Below are 16,293 nucleotides of genomic sequence, written 5' to 3'. Positions count from 1 at the left end.
TGGGATATGAATATCCCTGTGGCTGCTTTGGGTTAGCTGTCCACTCCCAGCTTCTTGGGCAGCCTGAGCCTTCTTGCTCGCAGGGCAGTATAAGAAACTGAAAACGCCTTGACTTTGTGTAAGCACTGCTCAAAAACAATGAAAATTTCCCTCTGCTATCAACATTATTCTCATACTAAATTCAGAAGTGTACCAGCTACTAGGAAGAAAATGAACTCCTATCCCAGCTGAAATCAGGACTGTTAAATATGTAAATTTATCATAATTGCATCTTGGTGGAAATTAATTGAAATTTTACAGACATAGGTAAATAAATTTATCTTTGACATCAGATCTTCATGTGATAGTCATCTTCTGCTTAATTTCTTGATGAAATTTAACCTTGGATGGTTTTGTGATTTCTCTCTATTTGATGTCTGACAAAAATGAATTTGTATTGATTAGTGTCAACACTGTGAAAAGGTGAACTTTTGGGCTTAGAATTTCAGCTGTGTATTTTGGCAGGTGCTTTGCAAGGAGACAGGGTTTCTCATGTTCTGGAACTTTCATGGATACTTGTAATAATAAATATGCCTGCACATTCATTTAGGAAAAAAATATGGGTCTTGTGATTGTAGTCCAGTAAAAAGAATTCAAACAACTTGCATAACTTTGGTGGGGAAGAAATAATGTTTGCTGCTAAATAGGGGTATGTGATTCCTTAATTTCCAACTGTTGTACAGAAATTCAGTGGATGGATTTTAAAGATCTCATTGGGAACATGTGAGTATCAAACATTTACTTGTGTGTTGGAGTTATTAACTTGTAGTTAATACAATCTGGACCCACTCTAACACTATGATGATCTGGCCCAAAACTGCACAGGGCTCGAGGTGAGGCAACACCAATACAGAGCAGAGTGGAACAATCACTTTTACTGTCCTTTGATGATCTGAATGAGCTTCTTTAACTTTATTTGGTTTCTAATTGTTTTTATTTACTCAGAATTAAGGTGGGGAATGGACAAGTTTGCAATTTGATTTAGCTAGAGAATGGCGTTACTATTCACAGGATCAGAAATATGTTTCTTTTATGCTGTAACAGCTCATTGTCTTTGCTCTACATTCAGAACCTTTTCATTATTTGCCAGAAATTTATTTTAGAGTAAAAGTAACCAGTAGAACTGAAAAAGCACACCTCTAGGGGTCTTTCTAAAGCCTTGTTGGCACAGATATCCTGTTTCTTCAATGAAGAAGTGTCTGACAATCTTTTCAGTCACCATTTTTATCAAACCATCCATTTTGGTTCTCACAGAACTGAAAATTGTAAAAAGCCCTTAAAATTTTGACATTTTAAAAATATATTAGCAATTCTCTTATGTTTTCACCTCAATTAAAAGAACTGGAACCTTTTATTTTCACAGTTTTTAGTCTATGCAAATCTCTTTTAATCTCCTGTTAAGAACCAGTTAATAATATCTTCTTAATGGTAAGTACTTGTTGATATAATATTCTGATAAATTTCTATTAGTGCCTGATAAATTTCTGCTATACCTATGTCTGTTTCTACCTGGTTTCTGTTATAAACAAAAAATTCACTTTACAATTTTTTCATTTGAAGTCTGAGAAGTATTTAATGCAGCCTGGACAAAAACACCTATGTAGTTGTCTCTGAAGAATAAATCAGTTCTTTGATAATTACTCTATGTGACTTATTAATGTGTGTTTTGGTTGACATATTAATTTGTCCTACATAAGGATTGAAGAAAAAATTCATTAAGTTATCCTGTAAAAAGGTTACAGCATTGGCCATAAAAGATAATATTTCACTTAAGACTATTAACCATGACCACAAGAAAGAGATTAACATGAAAACTTAAAAATCTTTCTTCTGAATTTGAGGATAACTGTATGTAGTACTGAAGGTATACTTTAGAACTTCTTCAGTTTAATAAACATCTATTGCAATCCTTCTAAATTATAAACAGAATAAAAACATGCTGATTTTTGTCTTTTGCAGAATAAAAAGGTAACTTTGAAATCGTCAAGCCAAAATTAGTCTCGGTTTTATTTAAAACATATTATTTTAATACTATTTTTTTGCATGAATAGCAGGAAAAGAATAGGATTTTGTTACCAGTTACTGTAAAAAAAATTATCTATGCTTTACTTTTTTGAAGGTACATTTGATGAAAAAGTGACTGTCTAGGTTATTTTCAAATATTTAACTTTGACACATGGAAAACTTACACCTTGGGCTGAATTCTAAGGTGCCAACCTTACTCTGAGGTGAAGTTATTAGCCCTACCCAGTGAAAACCAGGGAGTTTTATTCAGATTATTCCTTTTCCTTTTTCTTTCTTTTTTGGTTATTCTTCCTCCTACCCTCAACCTTCCCAGATGGAAAGAATGCAGTGTGAGAATGCCTCTGAATGGGGAAAGAGAGAGCGACTAGAAGCAGAAAAACATAGTTTGGAAGAAGAGACCAGAAAACTCAAAATGAAGGTAAAAGAAATTCAGGAACTTCTAGAGATGAAAAAAAAAAAAAAAAAAGCAACACTAACCTAATGAGTTGTGATCATTAAAATGCACAAAGTAGGCTTTTGTTTAAAAATCAGCTTATTTTTACTTAGTTTAGTAGTATTACTTAGTTGGATTATTTGAGGAGCATTCACACCCAAAATTATTATTTCAAAATGTCAAAAAGTGTCCATAAAGCAAAGATTATACAAGACAAAGCAGCCCTTACTGCATCCCAGACTTGAGCAATTGGACCTCAGTGGCTTAGAATTTCTTTAGGGTACAAAACCAGAAAATATTTCCTGTTCATTTTTGAAAGGTGCAGGGAGAAATGACAAGTACAACAAGGCTAGGAAGAAAAAGTGAAGACTGGGAGGAACAGAAGAGAGTAAGCTTTGCAAGCTACAGAGTTCTGATGAAGGTCAAAGCAAGAAAATAACTGAGACAAATCATTTCCCTGTCTTGTTAAACATCAAGTCTCTTAGGAGAGAGAGGACTGAAAGCAGCTCCTATTCCTTATTTTTTTTGTGCTTCCAAAGATCTGTTCATTTATTGTCCTGCTGAAAATGACTTGATAATTTATTCGAAGACCCTTAGCTGAGCATATTTCCTTTATTTTATGGTTTTCCATGCTGATAACTAAATAGTAATCCAGAAGGCTTCCACTTTCATTGAAAACCTGAAAGTTCCAAAAAGAGAATACAAAAAGGCCCCCAAACCCACCAATCAATCACTAAATGTACATATCCCATGCTATGAGGTGTGTAGTGAGAAACAGTAACTTTTTTTTATTTGCCTAAATAACAAATAATTGCATCTAATTTATATGCATTTTCTGTTGAATAATGACATTCTAAATAACTAGATTTAGGGCTTAGTAACTCGGTAATATCTCTTGGGAAAGACTGGGAGAGAGGTTTTGTACCTGATGTCTCCTGTTCAATGTAATCATAAGATTTTTCTGTTTCCATCATGACTGAGTAATAGCAAATGGAAGCTCATGCATATAAGCCTACCTTTCTAACATATTTTACATAACATACAACAGGTTTTAATTTTTCTTTACTGCTATTTATTTTATGATAACATATGATATTTTATGATCACATCAGTATTTTCTTTATTTATTTGTAATGCAAGTAACTTGAGGTTGGAGATATGGCTAGAAAGAGGCTCATCTTCTTAGGCATATTACTTTATTTCAAATCCCTTTTGCTTATATGTCTGTGTTGGCTTGTTTATGTGTTTGGTTTTCTTTTAAAAAACATTTAGTTGCATAGAATATTAGATACCTGTGATCAGCTCTCTCTGTTAGTATCAGCTCTCTCCATTAGTAAAGCACCCTTATATTTGATTTACATTAAGTGCCAAACATGGATTCACAGGGCAATTCAGACTGGAATGGACCTCATGAGATCTTCAATTCTACCTCCTGCTCAAAGCAAGACCAGCTCCAAAGCCAGACTGAGTTATTCAAGGTTTTGTCCAGTGAGGTCTCAAAAACATCCAGGTCTGCATGACCTGCCCTGAGCAGTGGGTTTGTGATGGCTTGACCCCCAAGCTGGCAGACTCCCCAGCTGGCAGTTAAGCTCATTCACTCTCCAGCAGGGGCTTGGGGGACAGAACTGGGGGAGCAAAATTGAAAAAAATAACTTGCAAATTGAGATAAAGACTGATTAATAACTGGGAAAGGGGAAAAGAAGGGAAAAAAGAAAAACAAGTGATGAAGAAAGGACCAACACCACCAGCAGACTGATTGCTTAGCCAGTCTCTAAGCAAGAGCTGCTTTGGAAAAAAACATCACCATGTCATTGCAATGGACACTTCCTTCCCAGGTGTAGGACTTTGTCACTGCTAAATTTCCCAAGGTCCTTGTTGGCCCCTTCTTTCAGCTTAATGACAGAACTTGATCCCACATACAGGCAAGGATATTGTCCCTGCCTGTACCAGCCTCAGAGGGACACAGCAAGACCTTGATGGGAGCATTTTCCCTCCAGAGCTGTGAATTGAGTACGTGATGTGTTTCTCCATTTAGGCTGGGAACCATGCCCTGCATCATCCCCAAGGCTGAGGTCTCTTGCAGTCTTCAGCAGCATTTCCAGCCAGATCTCCTTGCCAGGGTCTGCCACAGTATCCTAAGCATTCTTCTCACTGTGTCCAGGGCTCTCTGGCTGTAGAGAGCAAGCGGTACCTCCAAAAATGATCTGCTGTGACACCAAACACCCATTGACAACATGAGTAAAATTACAGAGCAACAGGATTAAAGTGCTGTAGCAAACCCTTAATGAGAAAATTAACCTTGCTACTGCTATTAAATGCAAAACAGGTGTTAAGAAAGGAGAGTTCCTTTTTCAAGCATTCCAGCCTGACTGAATTTAGTTGGAACATTTCTACTCCTTTGTAGACACATCCTAATGCCACTGTTGAACCTTGCTAAATTCTAAGACTGTTTCTGATTTTCTCTAATGCTATAAATAACCTGAAAGCAATTGCTTTGACTTCTGGTTCAAGACCCTTTTATTTCTGGGATAGAAGCTTCAAGTTCAAATAAGATAACATTATAAGCAGGGTTAGAGTAGTAAAAAAGAATGACTGCTGTAATGTGGGTGATGGTTAGATGTCTAGGTCAGCAAAAATTGAAACTACAGCTATTTAAAGGTCTTTGTGCATCCCTATGTATATGATTATTGCTTTATTAAGCAAGTAGACACAAGACATACAGCTAATTTTTTTTAGAGTGAATCTCAAAGCAAAACACAATTGCCTAGTATCCTAATTTTTTTCTAAAACCTCTATTTGTGAGATTATTTGGATCATCCATTGTAGTTTTTTAAAACAATATTCAGTGTTATTAATTGACATACTAGTGATTTGTACTTTTAGAGGATATAAGCAAACAATGGCAACATTTTTTATTTAGTAATGGTTTTAGCTGTATTAAAAACATGGTATCAATACACAGAAATTAAATCCTTACATCCTTATCTAAATGGTTTCATGCTGACAGTTATCTTGCTCTTTAATATGTATCCATACCTCCACAGGACATAGAATTTGTGCAATCTCTTGCCACTCATAGTAGTAAGCCACACAGACTGAAGTTCTGAATGTAAAATGTAATATTATTATGTCTTTCAAAAAGTGTGAGTCCTCAATATTTTTCTTAGCTGGCAGTATGTTGGTTTAAAATGTTTCCCCAAGCAGTTTTTGAAAGGTTAAGGTCTGTTGTAGAAGATGAGCAGAATTGATGGAACAGTTGGATCAAATGTTGTTGCTGTGCAGTTTTATTGATTGAAGTTCCTGAAATGGAAAATATCATTTAAATTAATGGATGTATTATTTGACTGATAGCATGGTAAAAAAAATATTAAGTGGGTCTAACTGGTTCATCTAGGAAGGGATAGCATGAAAAAACCACACCTTGTTGATGGCATAAATCAATACCCAAAACATGATGTTTATGGAAAAATATCTTCTCTTTCATCTGTTAATTTGACCTTGAAGCAAACTTACAAATTAATTTTGAGGAATATTCACTATTCTTTTGTATTTTCTCTAATGATTATGGCAAATAGCAATAGCTGGCTGTGAAATATTAAATTAAAGGAATATGTTTTGCAGTGGACCTGAATATTGAACTGTGGAGCTTGTGGATGCATGAAATAATTTTTATTTTAAATTTGATTTCTGTCTGTAATATAAAGTTATCCTGCTGTTAGCAAAAAAATCCGTATATCCATGGGATTTGTGAGAAGAGCTTAGGAGCTCCCCCAGACACAAGCAGCTCCAAGTGGCTCCAAAGGAAACCCACTGGCGAAAGCTGAGCCAATGTGAAAATAAAAACGTTGTGGACACTAAGGTCATTGAAGGAGGAAGGGGAGGAGGTGCTCTGGGAGCTAGAGGATGGATTCCCCTGCAGGCCATGGTGCAGACCAAGGTGAGGCAGCTGTGCCCCTGCAGCCCCTGGAGGTCCATGGTGGAGGAAATGTCCATCCTACTGCCCACGCATGACCTCTGCTGGACCCTATGCTCTGAAGGAAAGAGCAGCCTGGGAGAGCACAGGCAGGAGCAGGCTCCTGGCAGGAATCTCAGACCCTAGGGGACCCGCTCTGGAACAGTCTTTCCTAAAAGACTCACTGCATGGGAAGCTCCCATCCTCAACCAGTCACTGAAGAACTGGTTGAGCAGTTTGTGAAGGATTGTATCCCATGGGAGTGATAGCCCTCACTCTGATACAGGGGAGCACATGAGGAGGAAGGAGAAGCAGAGAGAAGCCATATCCTGACATTCCCCTCCGGTTCATAGACAGAGGAGGTAGTGGAGAAAATGAGTAAAGAAATGATGTTGAGCCTGAGAGGAAGGATGAGAAGGAAGGAAGATGATTTTACTTTATTCTTTGTTTTTAACCATTCTACTCTATTTTTTATGGGTAATATATTTAATTTTCCCCTAGTCAAGTTTATTTTTGTGAGGTAAATTTATCTCAGTCCATGAAATTTTCTCTCTTCCTTTCCACTCCTGTCCTGTAGAGGAAAGGTGTGAGAGAGCAGCTGGGTGGGCATCTGGAATTCAGCCAAGGTCATCCCATCATAGTGTCAGAGGTGGGTGTGTTCCCTCATATTTCACAGGTAAAATTTACTTTTAATGGTGCAACTTCAATGAGGTTGGTTTTTCTTGTATTTTTAAAATATGAAACATTATCCACTGTCTCCTTTCCCTTAGACCCTTTCTTTCCTCCCTTTGAAGTGAAAGGGGTATTTCTTCTTCCTAATTATATGAGGTATTTAATGATGGCTTTCTTATATGCAGAAAAAAATTCATCTGCTGCAGCCATAAAATCTTCCTAACAGTACCACTGTATAAACTCTAATTTTTATGGATACAAAGTTTTGGTGTGGAAATAGGTAAAATGTGAACGACAATCTTCCTTGCTTTTACTGAAAAAAAAACCAAAACAAAACTAGTAAAGGCTAGAAGACTAAATTGCTGCTCCCTAAATCTATTTTTTAATTGAGTAAGAAATCAAATTTCAAACATTCCCTTTTTTTTAAGATCTAGAAAAACAAATTAACAAAAATTCCAAAATGAAAATACTCTGTCTCTGCACATCTCTAAGGAAGATTTTATAACACAGCTGTACTCACTTCCAGATTTATTTTATTTTAGACCCCCACAGTAGCACACTTTTGATGAGAGACAGGCTTATTACATTGAGCTGCACAAAATTGTATCACAAGTTATTAATTAAAACAGTTTTTGCAAGTACAGTTGAAAAATCAAATTTAAGAAGTAGTCAAGAAAAATAAATGGAGCAAGTTAAGATGAAAACTGCTGCAGCTGCACAAACATACCTTTACATCTTGGTTAAAAGACACAATGTGACTTTAAGGCAAATTCTTTCATCATCCCTGCTTGAATTGGTATTGCTTTAATTCAGGGTGATTTTGTGCACATTAATTCATTCTAAAGGAAACCATGTGGGAAGTTCTGCTCCAGATATTGACAGTCCTTGCTCTAAGCCCTGAGAGAGTGGACGTGGCTGGAGCATTGACAGTTTTCGGGATGGCCAAATGCCATATGGGGGTTAAGGGCCACAGGAGCAGGAAAAATCTCGACTCCTGTGTTTGTTTTGTCATGTTTACGTTAAATTTTGCTGCTCTGCTCTGTTTACCAACTTCTGCTGTGCTGAATTAGGGGTGTGAGTAGGGCCAAATGCGAAAGGAGTTGCAAACTGCTTCCTTGCCAACAGTGAGCCCATTCAGAGAATGTGTAGATGTCATCTGTCTGCACACCCTCTGAATGCCTGGGGAGTGCCGGATGCCTTTTGAGGAGGCACCACAGTACAGAGGAGGAGTTTTATGATTTGCCTGCATGATAGGAGAATAATTTAAATACTTAGGGGATGTATTAATTGCCACGTGTTTCATTCCTGGGCTTGTGTCACGGATCTCTTAGACCGAGTTCTATTTATTTACTCTTCATCAGAACAAAACTCAAGAAGAGATCTAATTATGGTGATATTGTTCAACCCTTTGATATTCATCTAGCACTGTTCATCCAGTGGAGAAATAGGTTTGTTTCAACAAAAACCACTGGGGCTGGTTGTTGCAATGATAAAACAGTACAGGCTGCACAATTTGCTCCCTTAATGAATTTCTAAAACACAATATATTTTGTCAGAATTACAACATGGAGTACCGTTGTTATTATATGTTTGTTTTCTAATTACTTTCTGGTGAAATGCTCATTTCAATGCCTTAGAAAATTGTCTAAATTTTAGAGCTAAAACTAATAAAAATAGAGCTTTACATATATCTTTCCTCTAGCTAAGTTTGCTGATATTTAATAAAAGACAGGAGAAAAATTACTGAATTGCAAACTGTTATAAATCAACACTCAGCACTGTACTTTTCTCACCAATTTGTTTCCAGTTTCAAATATATTAAATTCAGAATTCCTGACAAGAAAAGCTCAAAGTTCAAGAACAGATTTAAAAATTAATCTCTAATTTGCATCTGACTAGTGGTATAACATTAAGAGCATTAATATGCTTCAAATATTTCATTTAATTTTATTATTTTATCACCCATTTTCTAACTTCTTGAATGGCCCTGTAAATTGTAATGATATATTTTTCAAAGCTCTTAGAAATGTTTTTTAATTACACACTAAAAAGCTATTACACAGAAAAGCTATAAGTTTTTTTGATGCATGTCTATAGTTAGCTATTCTATATTTATTCTTTCTTTTTAGGACAATATTTTTACTTCACTTCAGAACACATATTTAGTATTGTTCTGTAGTTTCCCAACTCTGTTGCACCACCTCCCTCCCTGTTTTTTCCAGTCAGAAGGGAAAGCTTGCTTTAGAAAAGCCAGTTACCTTTTTTGTTTTTGCAGAGTAGCGTGAGAGTATTTGCATGCCATCAGAATAAAAGTTCACCCAGCCCTATATCCCATTTGTGACATGGACCAAAAATGGGTATGTATGGAATACTTCCTAAGAGCAGCAGAGGAATATTGTCTCAGAGAACTGTCATGGGCTCCTAGCAGCTCATGTCTTAGAAGTTTCCAGAATGAGATCAGTGTTTTTCCACTCTAATGCTTCTTACTGAACATTTTTTTGGTAATTTTTATAAATTATTTTGGAGCACATGTTAATTTTTAACATCGACTACGCCCTGCCATGAAAAATTATAAATTTAGCTGCACATTAGTAAAACATTTACACTGTTTTCTTTTCATCTACTTTTACATTTCCATGATACTGAAACAGAAAATTAATTCAGTTCCCTCTTTCTTCACACCATCACTGATAGGATCTTCCAACACCATGGAAACTGCTCAATTTTTCCTCTCTTCTTTCTTTTCTCATTTATTTTTTTCCTAATTTAGTAACTAGGTATTCCTGTATGTAAGGGCCTTTTTTTTAATGTCAGCTAAGTTTCTCTAGGAATCATTGTAGAAGATCCTTAATAAATGACATTTGAAAGCCTGCCTAGACCTCTGTTCTAGCAGAATCAGGTTATTGACTCATTCAGAAACCTGGCATAAGTTAGTAAGACCTAAGATTTTTTGAATAAAAATTGTTTTGATTCTTCCTCAATAAATAATATTTGCCCATGCCTCATCTTATTTGTAATTAAGAATGTCAATATCAGTTCCTTCTGGGTTTTTAATATCCTCTTGAAACGTTTTAAAAATTGTCCTTGTGTTAGCTTTTTCTTAGACTTTTTGAATTCTTTAATGTCTGATATCTCAGCCCAGGACTTTTTAACTACCTGTTTTTTCTCCTTGATTTATGACAATGTTCAGTTTGAGATGGATCCTCTGATGTAACCCATATAATTATATAAAATATGGGCACAGAATTACTTATTTCCAAGCTTCTCCTATGTGAATTCAGAGGAAACTCAAGTAGCTTTCTTGTTTCCTTAATTTTTGATATTGTTTATGTAATTGTCAATAGACTTTGAGGTTTCTTGCTGTTGATTTGTTAGAAAAAAGGATTAATAATAGCTTTTATAATTTCTGCAAGTTGTTCCTCCTATCCTTTTTTAGGATAGGAGGAACAACTCCTTCTCTTAGTTATCTTTATAAAAGTACTGCCAGATTTTACGATCTATTTTTCCCCCTTGTAAAAAGATAATTACACTATTAATGTGGTATTATGTTTTATATACTTCCCTTATGAAATAACCACAGTAAGCCCTACCTCCAAATATGTCTGTGAAATTGATTTAACTTTTTTCTGCTCTGTTGTCAGACTTGAATGTTTCCAAATTGTTCCCAAAATCTGTAATAAGATAAAATTCCCATCTTTAATTCTCTTTCTGCCCCCCCATTTTATTAATACTTAAAAAATTTTCTTAACATTTTTGCTGTTGATAGAAGGTCAGGAATTTTACTTGTTTTTTTTTTTTTTCTTTTGTCTCATGATTAAGTTGTCATTTAGTAAAGAGGTAAATGTGCATCCAAGTATGCCAATGCCCTGTTCAAGTTTCATTCCTTTGAATCCAACCTGTCAAATCTGATTAATCAGTGATTAATCTTTTCAGTTATATTGAAGTTTTGGCCCTGTGTGAAATATCTGAAAGCTTGTCTCAGTTGGCAAGGCACTTGCTACAGTTACTGAATATTTTAAAATACTTCTGATTAAATTCCATCTTTTTTGAAGCAGCAGACTTTCAAATTCACTTGTTACAGGAAAAGGACTCATCTTTTTGGGGGCCTTCTAACTCAGGATATTCTGTGTTTCAAACTACTATTTAAGAAAAATTAAAAAAAAAAAATAAAAAATAAGGAGAGGCTAATTCAGCCTTCAATTTGGGATGTCTTTTAACAGTCTGGGAAAAGAACAAAAGGAATTATTCCTCAGCAGTATCTCTCTAAAAAATCCATGCTCATGGATTTGAACATTTTTGATATTTGGAAATTTCAGTTCTTTAAACAGTCAGCAGTAGATGTTTGGAATATCTTGTGATTTGCACTGCTGTACTATGCATAGCCCACTGCTTTCAGAACAGCTATCTTGGGTTATTGTGTTCATTGAAGAGATCATGGCTCAGCTGTCACTGATCTGCTCTCACTTCCTAACCCTTTTAGCCAAGTTTGTGTAATAATATGTAAACCTTCATAATGTTTCTTATTCCTTCTTTCTTTCCTTTTCCTTCTTCACTCCCTCCCTCTCCTCCCTTCCTCTCTTACTTATTTATCTCTTCCTCCCTTGCTCTTTTACTTATTTATCCCAATATATCCAGCTCAAGAAGTGGGACAATGCAAATCTCATAAGATTTAACAAATCCAAGTGCAAGGGGCTGTGCTTGGGTCAGGGCCACCCCCAGTATCAACACAGGCTGTGGGATGAACAGATTGAGAACAGCCCTGTGAGAAGGACTTGGGGCTGCTGCTGGGTGAGAGGCTGGACATGACCCAGCCATGTGCTCTTGCATCCCAGAAAGCCAAACGTGCCCTGGGCTACATCCAAAGCAGCGTGGCCAGCACAGCAAGGGAGATGACCCTGCCCCTCTGCTCTGCTCTGCTCTGGTGAGACCCCTCTGCAGTGCTGCATCCAGCTCGGGGGTCCTCAATATCAGAAAGACATTGAGCTGTTGGAGCAAGTCCAGGCCACCAAGGTGATCAGAGGGATGGAGCTCCTCTTCTACGAGGCATGGCTGAGAGACCAGAGTTTGTTCAGAGCTGGAAAAGAGTGGGCTCAGGGGTGCCCTCTTGCAGCCTTCCAGTATCTCAGGTGGGCCCACAAGGAAGACAGGAAGGGACTTTCTACAAGGATGCGTAGTGACAGACAAAAGTGGAACGGCTTCACACTGGAAGAGAGTAGGTTTGGATTAGATATTAGGAAGCAGTTCTTTGTTATGAGGGTGGTAAGGCATGGATCAGGTTGCCCAGAGAAATTGTGGGTGCCCCATCCCCAGAAATGTTCAAAGCCAGGTTGGATGGGACTCTGAGCCACCTGATCTAGTGAAGGATGTCTCTGTCTATAGCAGGGGTTTGGAATCACATGATGTTTAAGGTTCCTTCCATCCTAAACCATTCTATGATTTTACGACTATAGAGGAAGAGTAATCTAAATCTAACTGGAAATAGTGGAAATAGTCTAATATTTCTTCATTAGACCTTATTAAAAAAAATCACAATACTTTGAGGCTTAAGACTTTCATAAAAATTCAGTCCTGTGCCAAAGAAGAGAACAGAAATAATAGTTTTTATTTTGTTATTATTTAAGGTAATTTTGTCAAGATTCAATGAAGACAGGTAGTCCTCTGACAGCATAAATACTTATCTATGGATCTGAGCACTTTTAGTCCGACCTCATCTCTTCCTATATACTTTGCTTTTCTCAGTTTAGGAATATTGATGTATTTGCCTTTCCCTGTTCCAGAAAATTTGTGATGGAGGAAATAATAGTTCATATAAGATAACCAAAGTTATTTCTCTACCTAAAGGCAAATTCCTTTTTTTTCTGGTTTTTTTTTTGTTCTTTTTCTTTGTTTCTAAGATGCTTTGACTAGAATTTTATTTGTACTTGATGATGCTTAAGATGTTTTTTTGATATAATCTAAAACTGCACTTTGTATTGCAAAAACATTGTGAAAGAATTTCTTTTTTTTTTTTTTTGTAAGTAAATAACATCTAATATTTCTAGAGTAATTGTTTAATTATAGTTGGGAAGTGAATATGTTAAAAAACAATTTCAAGGCATTTTCAAGCTATGTTAACACATAACTTAATTGCAAAGGAAAATAAATAGACTTGAACATTTTTTACCTATTATCTACAAGCAGAAATATCAATCATGAAGTCATTTACCAGGAATTCTTAAATAACATAATAAATCCTTACTCTCAGCCATATATCTTAAATAAATAAATAAGAATATTTATTTTCACATTATCAAATGGGTAATACAAAGAGTTGCAACCATGTTGGAAGGTGCAATTTTTTAGTGCCAGATATTAGACAATATTTAGTAGACTGTTTTATACCTTGCTTAAGCAGGTTGTAGAAACCCTTACACATGTTGTCCTAGAAAACATTTTTCTGTCCTAGATTTTGCAAGAGGTTCTTGTGATTTTGCAAGTGATTAGTCTGTGGAGACTGCTTTTTTTGCCAGTGTTGTAATGGCTGTAAGTATTTAGAATCCAAGATTCTTCTTCTGTTGCCCTACTGTAATTTCGGTGTCAGCATCAAGGCCAGCACGTTAACCTCTCCCCCAACATGTCAGAGGGCCACCCATTCCCTGAGGGAAACAAGGCCAGGAGCTGAGCAGCACTTACTTTTGGTTTCCAGCAGAGCATTTTGTCCAAGCTTTATTTAAGGTCCTTTCTAAAAGGGGAGCAGGGGCATGCCCTCAGCTATACTGACTCTAAATTGGCCCAAAGCCCAGGTAGCCCAGCCTCTGCCCTTAGAGCCCCCCTGTCCATCACTTAGCATCAAATGACTGTATCTGAATTAGAACTTGGCTAAGAGGCTATAAAACTGCTGAACAGTGATAGTTTCAGCCCAACCTAATTCACCAAAATAATAAGTTTCTTCTGTTCAGATTGATTAAGTGAGCTTGGTTTTTTGTTTTTGTTTTCATGAGGTTTTTTGTTTTGTGGGTTTTTTTGTGGATGGCGTTTTTGGTTTGATTTGTTTTGGTGGTTTGTTTTTGGTTGGGTTTTTTTGTATGTTTTGGTTTTCTGTTATTGTTCTGTGGTTGTTCATTGTTCTGGCAAACTGATCAATTAATAACTTTGATGTCATGTTGAAGGTCAACCCTGGTGATGGCTGACCTTCAAATGGAAATGACTGTAATGGGCTCCTGTATAGTTGAGTGGAAATACCTTTTACCAAGTCTAATGGCCTAGAACTGATAAGTTTAAATCAATTACTCTACATTCACACTCTCGTGGTTTTATGATTACTAGGTGTAAAGGTATCTGCAATTCTGAATTGTCTTAGACATTTACAACTCATCACACGGCACACCATGATTGAAGAAGGTGCTTTTTCCTAAGTAATATTTCCAGCTAACTAAGTGGAAGTGAATGCTTTTGGCAGTTCTGCATCCCTGGCTCCCATGGTATAAGACAGATCAATTTACATGAAGAATATTGTTGGTAAAATCTGAAAGGTCATGGTACTCAGACATACATAATAGTCTGCCTTCTGAAAAATCAATCTGTCTGCATTGATTAGGTGAAGAAAGCTATTGATGTTTCTGTTTGTTTCAGAAACTGATGGTTGTGCTGAGACTAAACTTTATTTCCATTGACCTTACTGGGACTTCTTAAGCCTAATAAATAAAATATTTCATTTTATACACAAGAACAATCTTTTTGATTTAGAAAATATTGACTCCATAAATTCAAAAATTTTAGGAAAACATCCTATAAAGTGAAAGAAGATAAGGTCCTAGAGAAAAATAATGAGACATTTTAAATTTTTTTATTTCCCAACAAAGCTAGATTTGACTCTACTCTTTTCTGTTTACAAAACAGTCCACAAAAATCTTGCAGTTTATAAACTGTTCCATTTGTTTCCATCAGGATGTAATAAAAGCTTCAATAATGTGAAAAAAATTGTGGTGTTCATACTAAAAGATGAAGGATAGTGAAGATAATAAAAAGCCTTGAATGTTTATGGGATTTTTTTGATGAATGTATGCATCCCCTGAAATAGGAATAGAGAACACTTAAAGAAATTATATGGCCTGACACCATTGTGACTACAATTTAGTATTCCGTTACTAAGTGATTAGGGTTAGAAAATATATATTTTATGAATTTCTAATAATTTTTCCAGTATATTAGTGAGTTCTTATCCAAGAAAAAATTATTTTCTTCCAAGTGCTTATTTTTCTGAAATGCTTCAAATAATGCAATTAGCCTCTAATTTTTTTATAAAGAATTTATTACTAGTGACCTAAATACACAATGACAAATCACAAGACATTTGCAAGACCTTTTCAAGTGTGTGGTGCTTACTAGCTTCTAAAGGCAGATAAGTTAATTTCACTGAAGAGTGGATGCAACTCACACAGAAATGTTAAATCAAATGCTTCAGCACAAGCCTATATTCAATTTCATAAGAACCAATCAGGATCATGTGCATGAAGCAGCAGAAGTTTTACACTTTGGAATGCTGAAGGTCATATGTCAATCAAGGAGAAGTTGTGAAAACTGGAGTTTATGAGGAGAAATGTCTAGAAATAGTTTCAAATTCTTCTTATTCCTCATATGGAATAAAGTCCCTCTGTTTTTCCTTTGTAAAGAAAACAAGATTTTTCTCTAAATACTGAACGTGATTCCCTAATTTGCATACATTACTTTGGAATAATAAAATATGTTCTATATAATTTTTTAAAAATTTTCTGAGTAGTTATATTTATACTGTGCATTTGTGTTTTGTCATATTATAAACATGTGTTCACATACTGAAAAAATAAAATAGAATCAATTTATGAAAAAAAATCCCAAAATATCTTTAATTAAAACAATGTAATATTTAAAATGGAGTTTTAAAAAATATTGGTGTTCAATCTTGTAAGACAAGACTTCACTCGTTCTTTGTATACTCTAAATTATTAAATGTTTAAATACATAAATGGTCATACAAAACTAGACATAGTAAAATTTTTTACTTATTTGGTGCTTCTTGTTTTGAACCAAGAAGATGAAAATGGAATTATGCTCTAAAATCATACAGCCTAAAAATGATTGTAAACATTTTTGGATTGAAAGCACATTCCACTTTAGGCTGTTTAATGAAAATGAAAGAGTTATTAGATGCTGT

At 35.6% G+C, this 16,293-nt stretch overlaps 1 protein-coding gene across 4 annotated transcripts in view; it reads left to right on the top strand.

Annotated features, from left to right (window-relative positions):
* Positions 1-16,293, top strand: part of CCDC102B (coiled-coil domain containing 102B) — a 140,739-nt gene that overhangs the window by 38,525 nt on the left and 85,921 nt on the right. Inside the window, exons 5-7 of one of the 4 annotated variants that reach the window (XM_030234752.2) lie at positions 2,378-2,482; positions 7,027-7,098; positions 9,397-9,478. The exons of 1 other annotated variant lie outside the window; for it this stretch is intronic. In XM_030234752.2, coding sequence (XP_030090612.1) covers positions 2,378-2,482; positions 7,027-7,098; positions 9,397-9,462 — 243 coding nt within the window. In that variant the 3' untranslated portion in view covers positions 9,463-9,478. Of the gene's footprint in view, positions 1-2,377; positions 2,483-7,026; positions 7,099-9,396; positions 9,479-16,293 lie in introns of those variants that run through there. 2 more of the 4 variants (XM_030234746.2, XM_030234760.2) reach the window with 2 other exon arrangements.

This window comes from Serinus canaria, chromosome 2 (genome assembly GCF_022539315.1).
Source record: "Serinus canaria isolate serCan28SL12 chromosome 2, serCan2020, whole genome shotgun sequence".
Classification (NCBI taxonomy): Eukaryota; Metazoa; Chordata; class Aves; order Passeriformes; family Fringillidae; genus Serinus; species Serinus canaria.
This window is presented reverse-complemented; position numbering and strand designations above follow the sequence as displayed.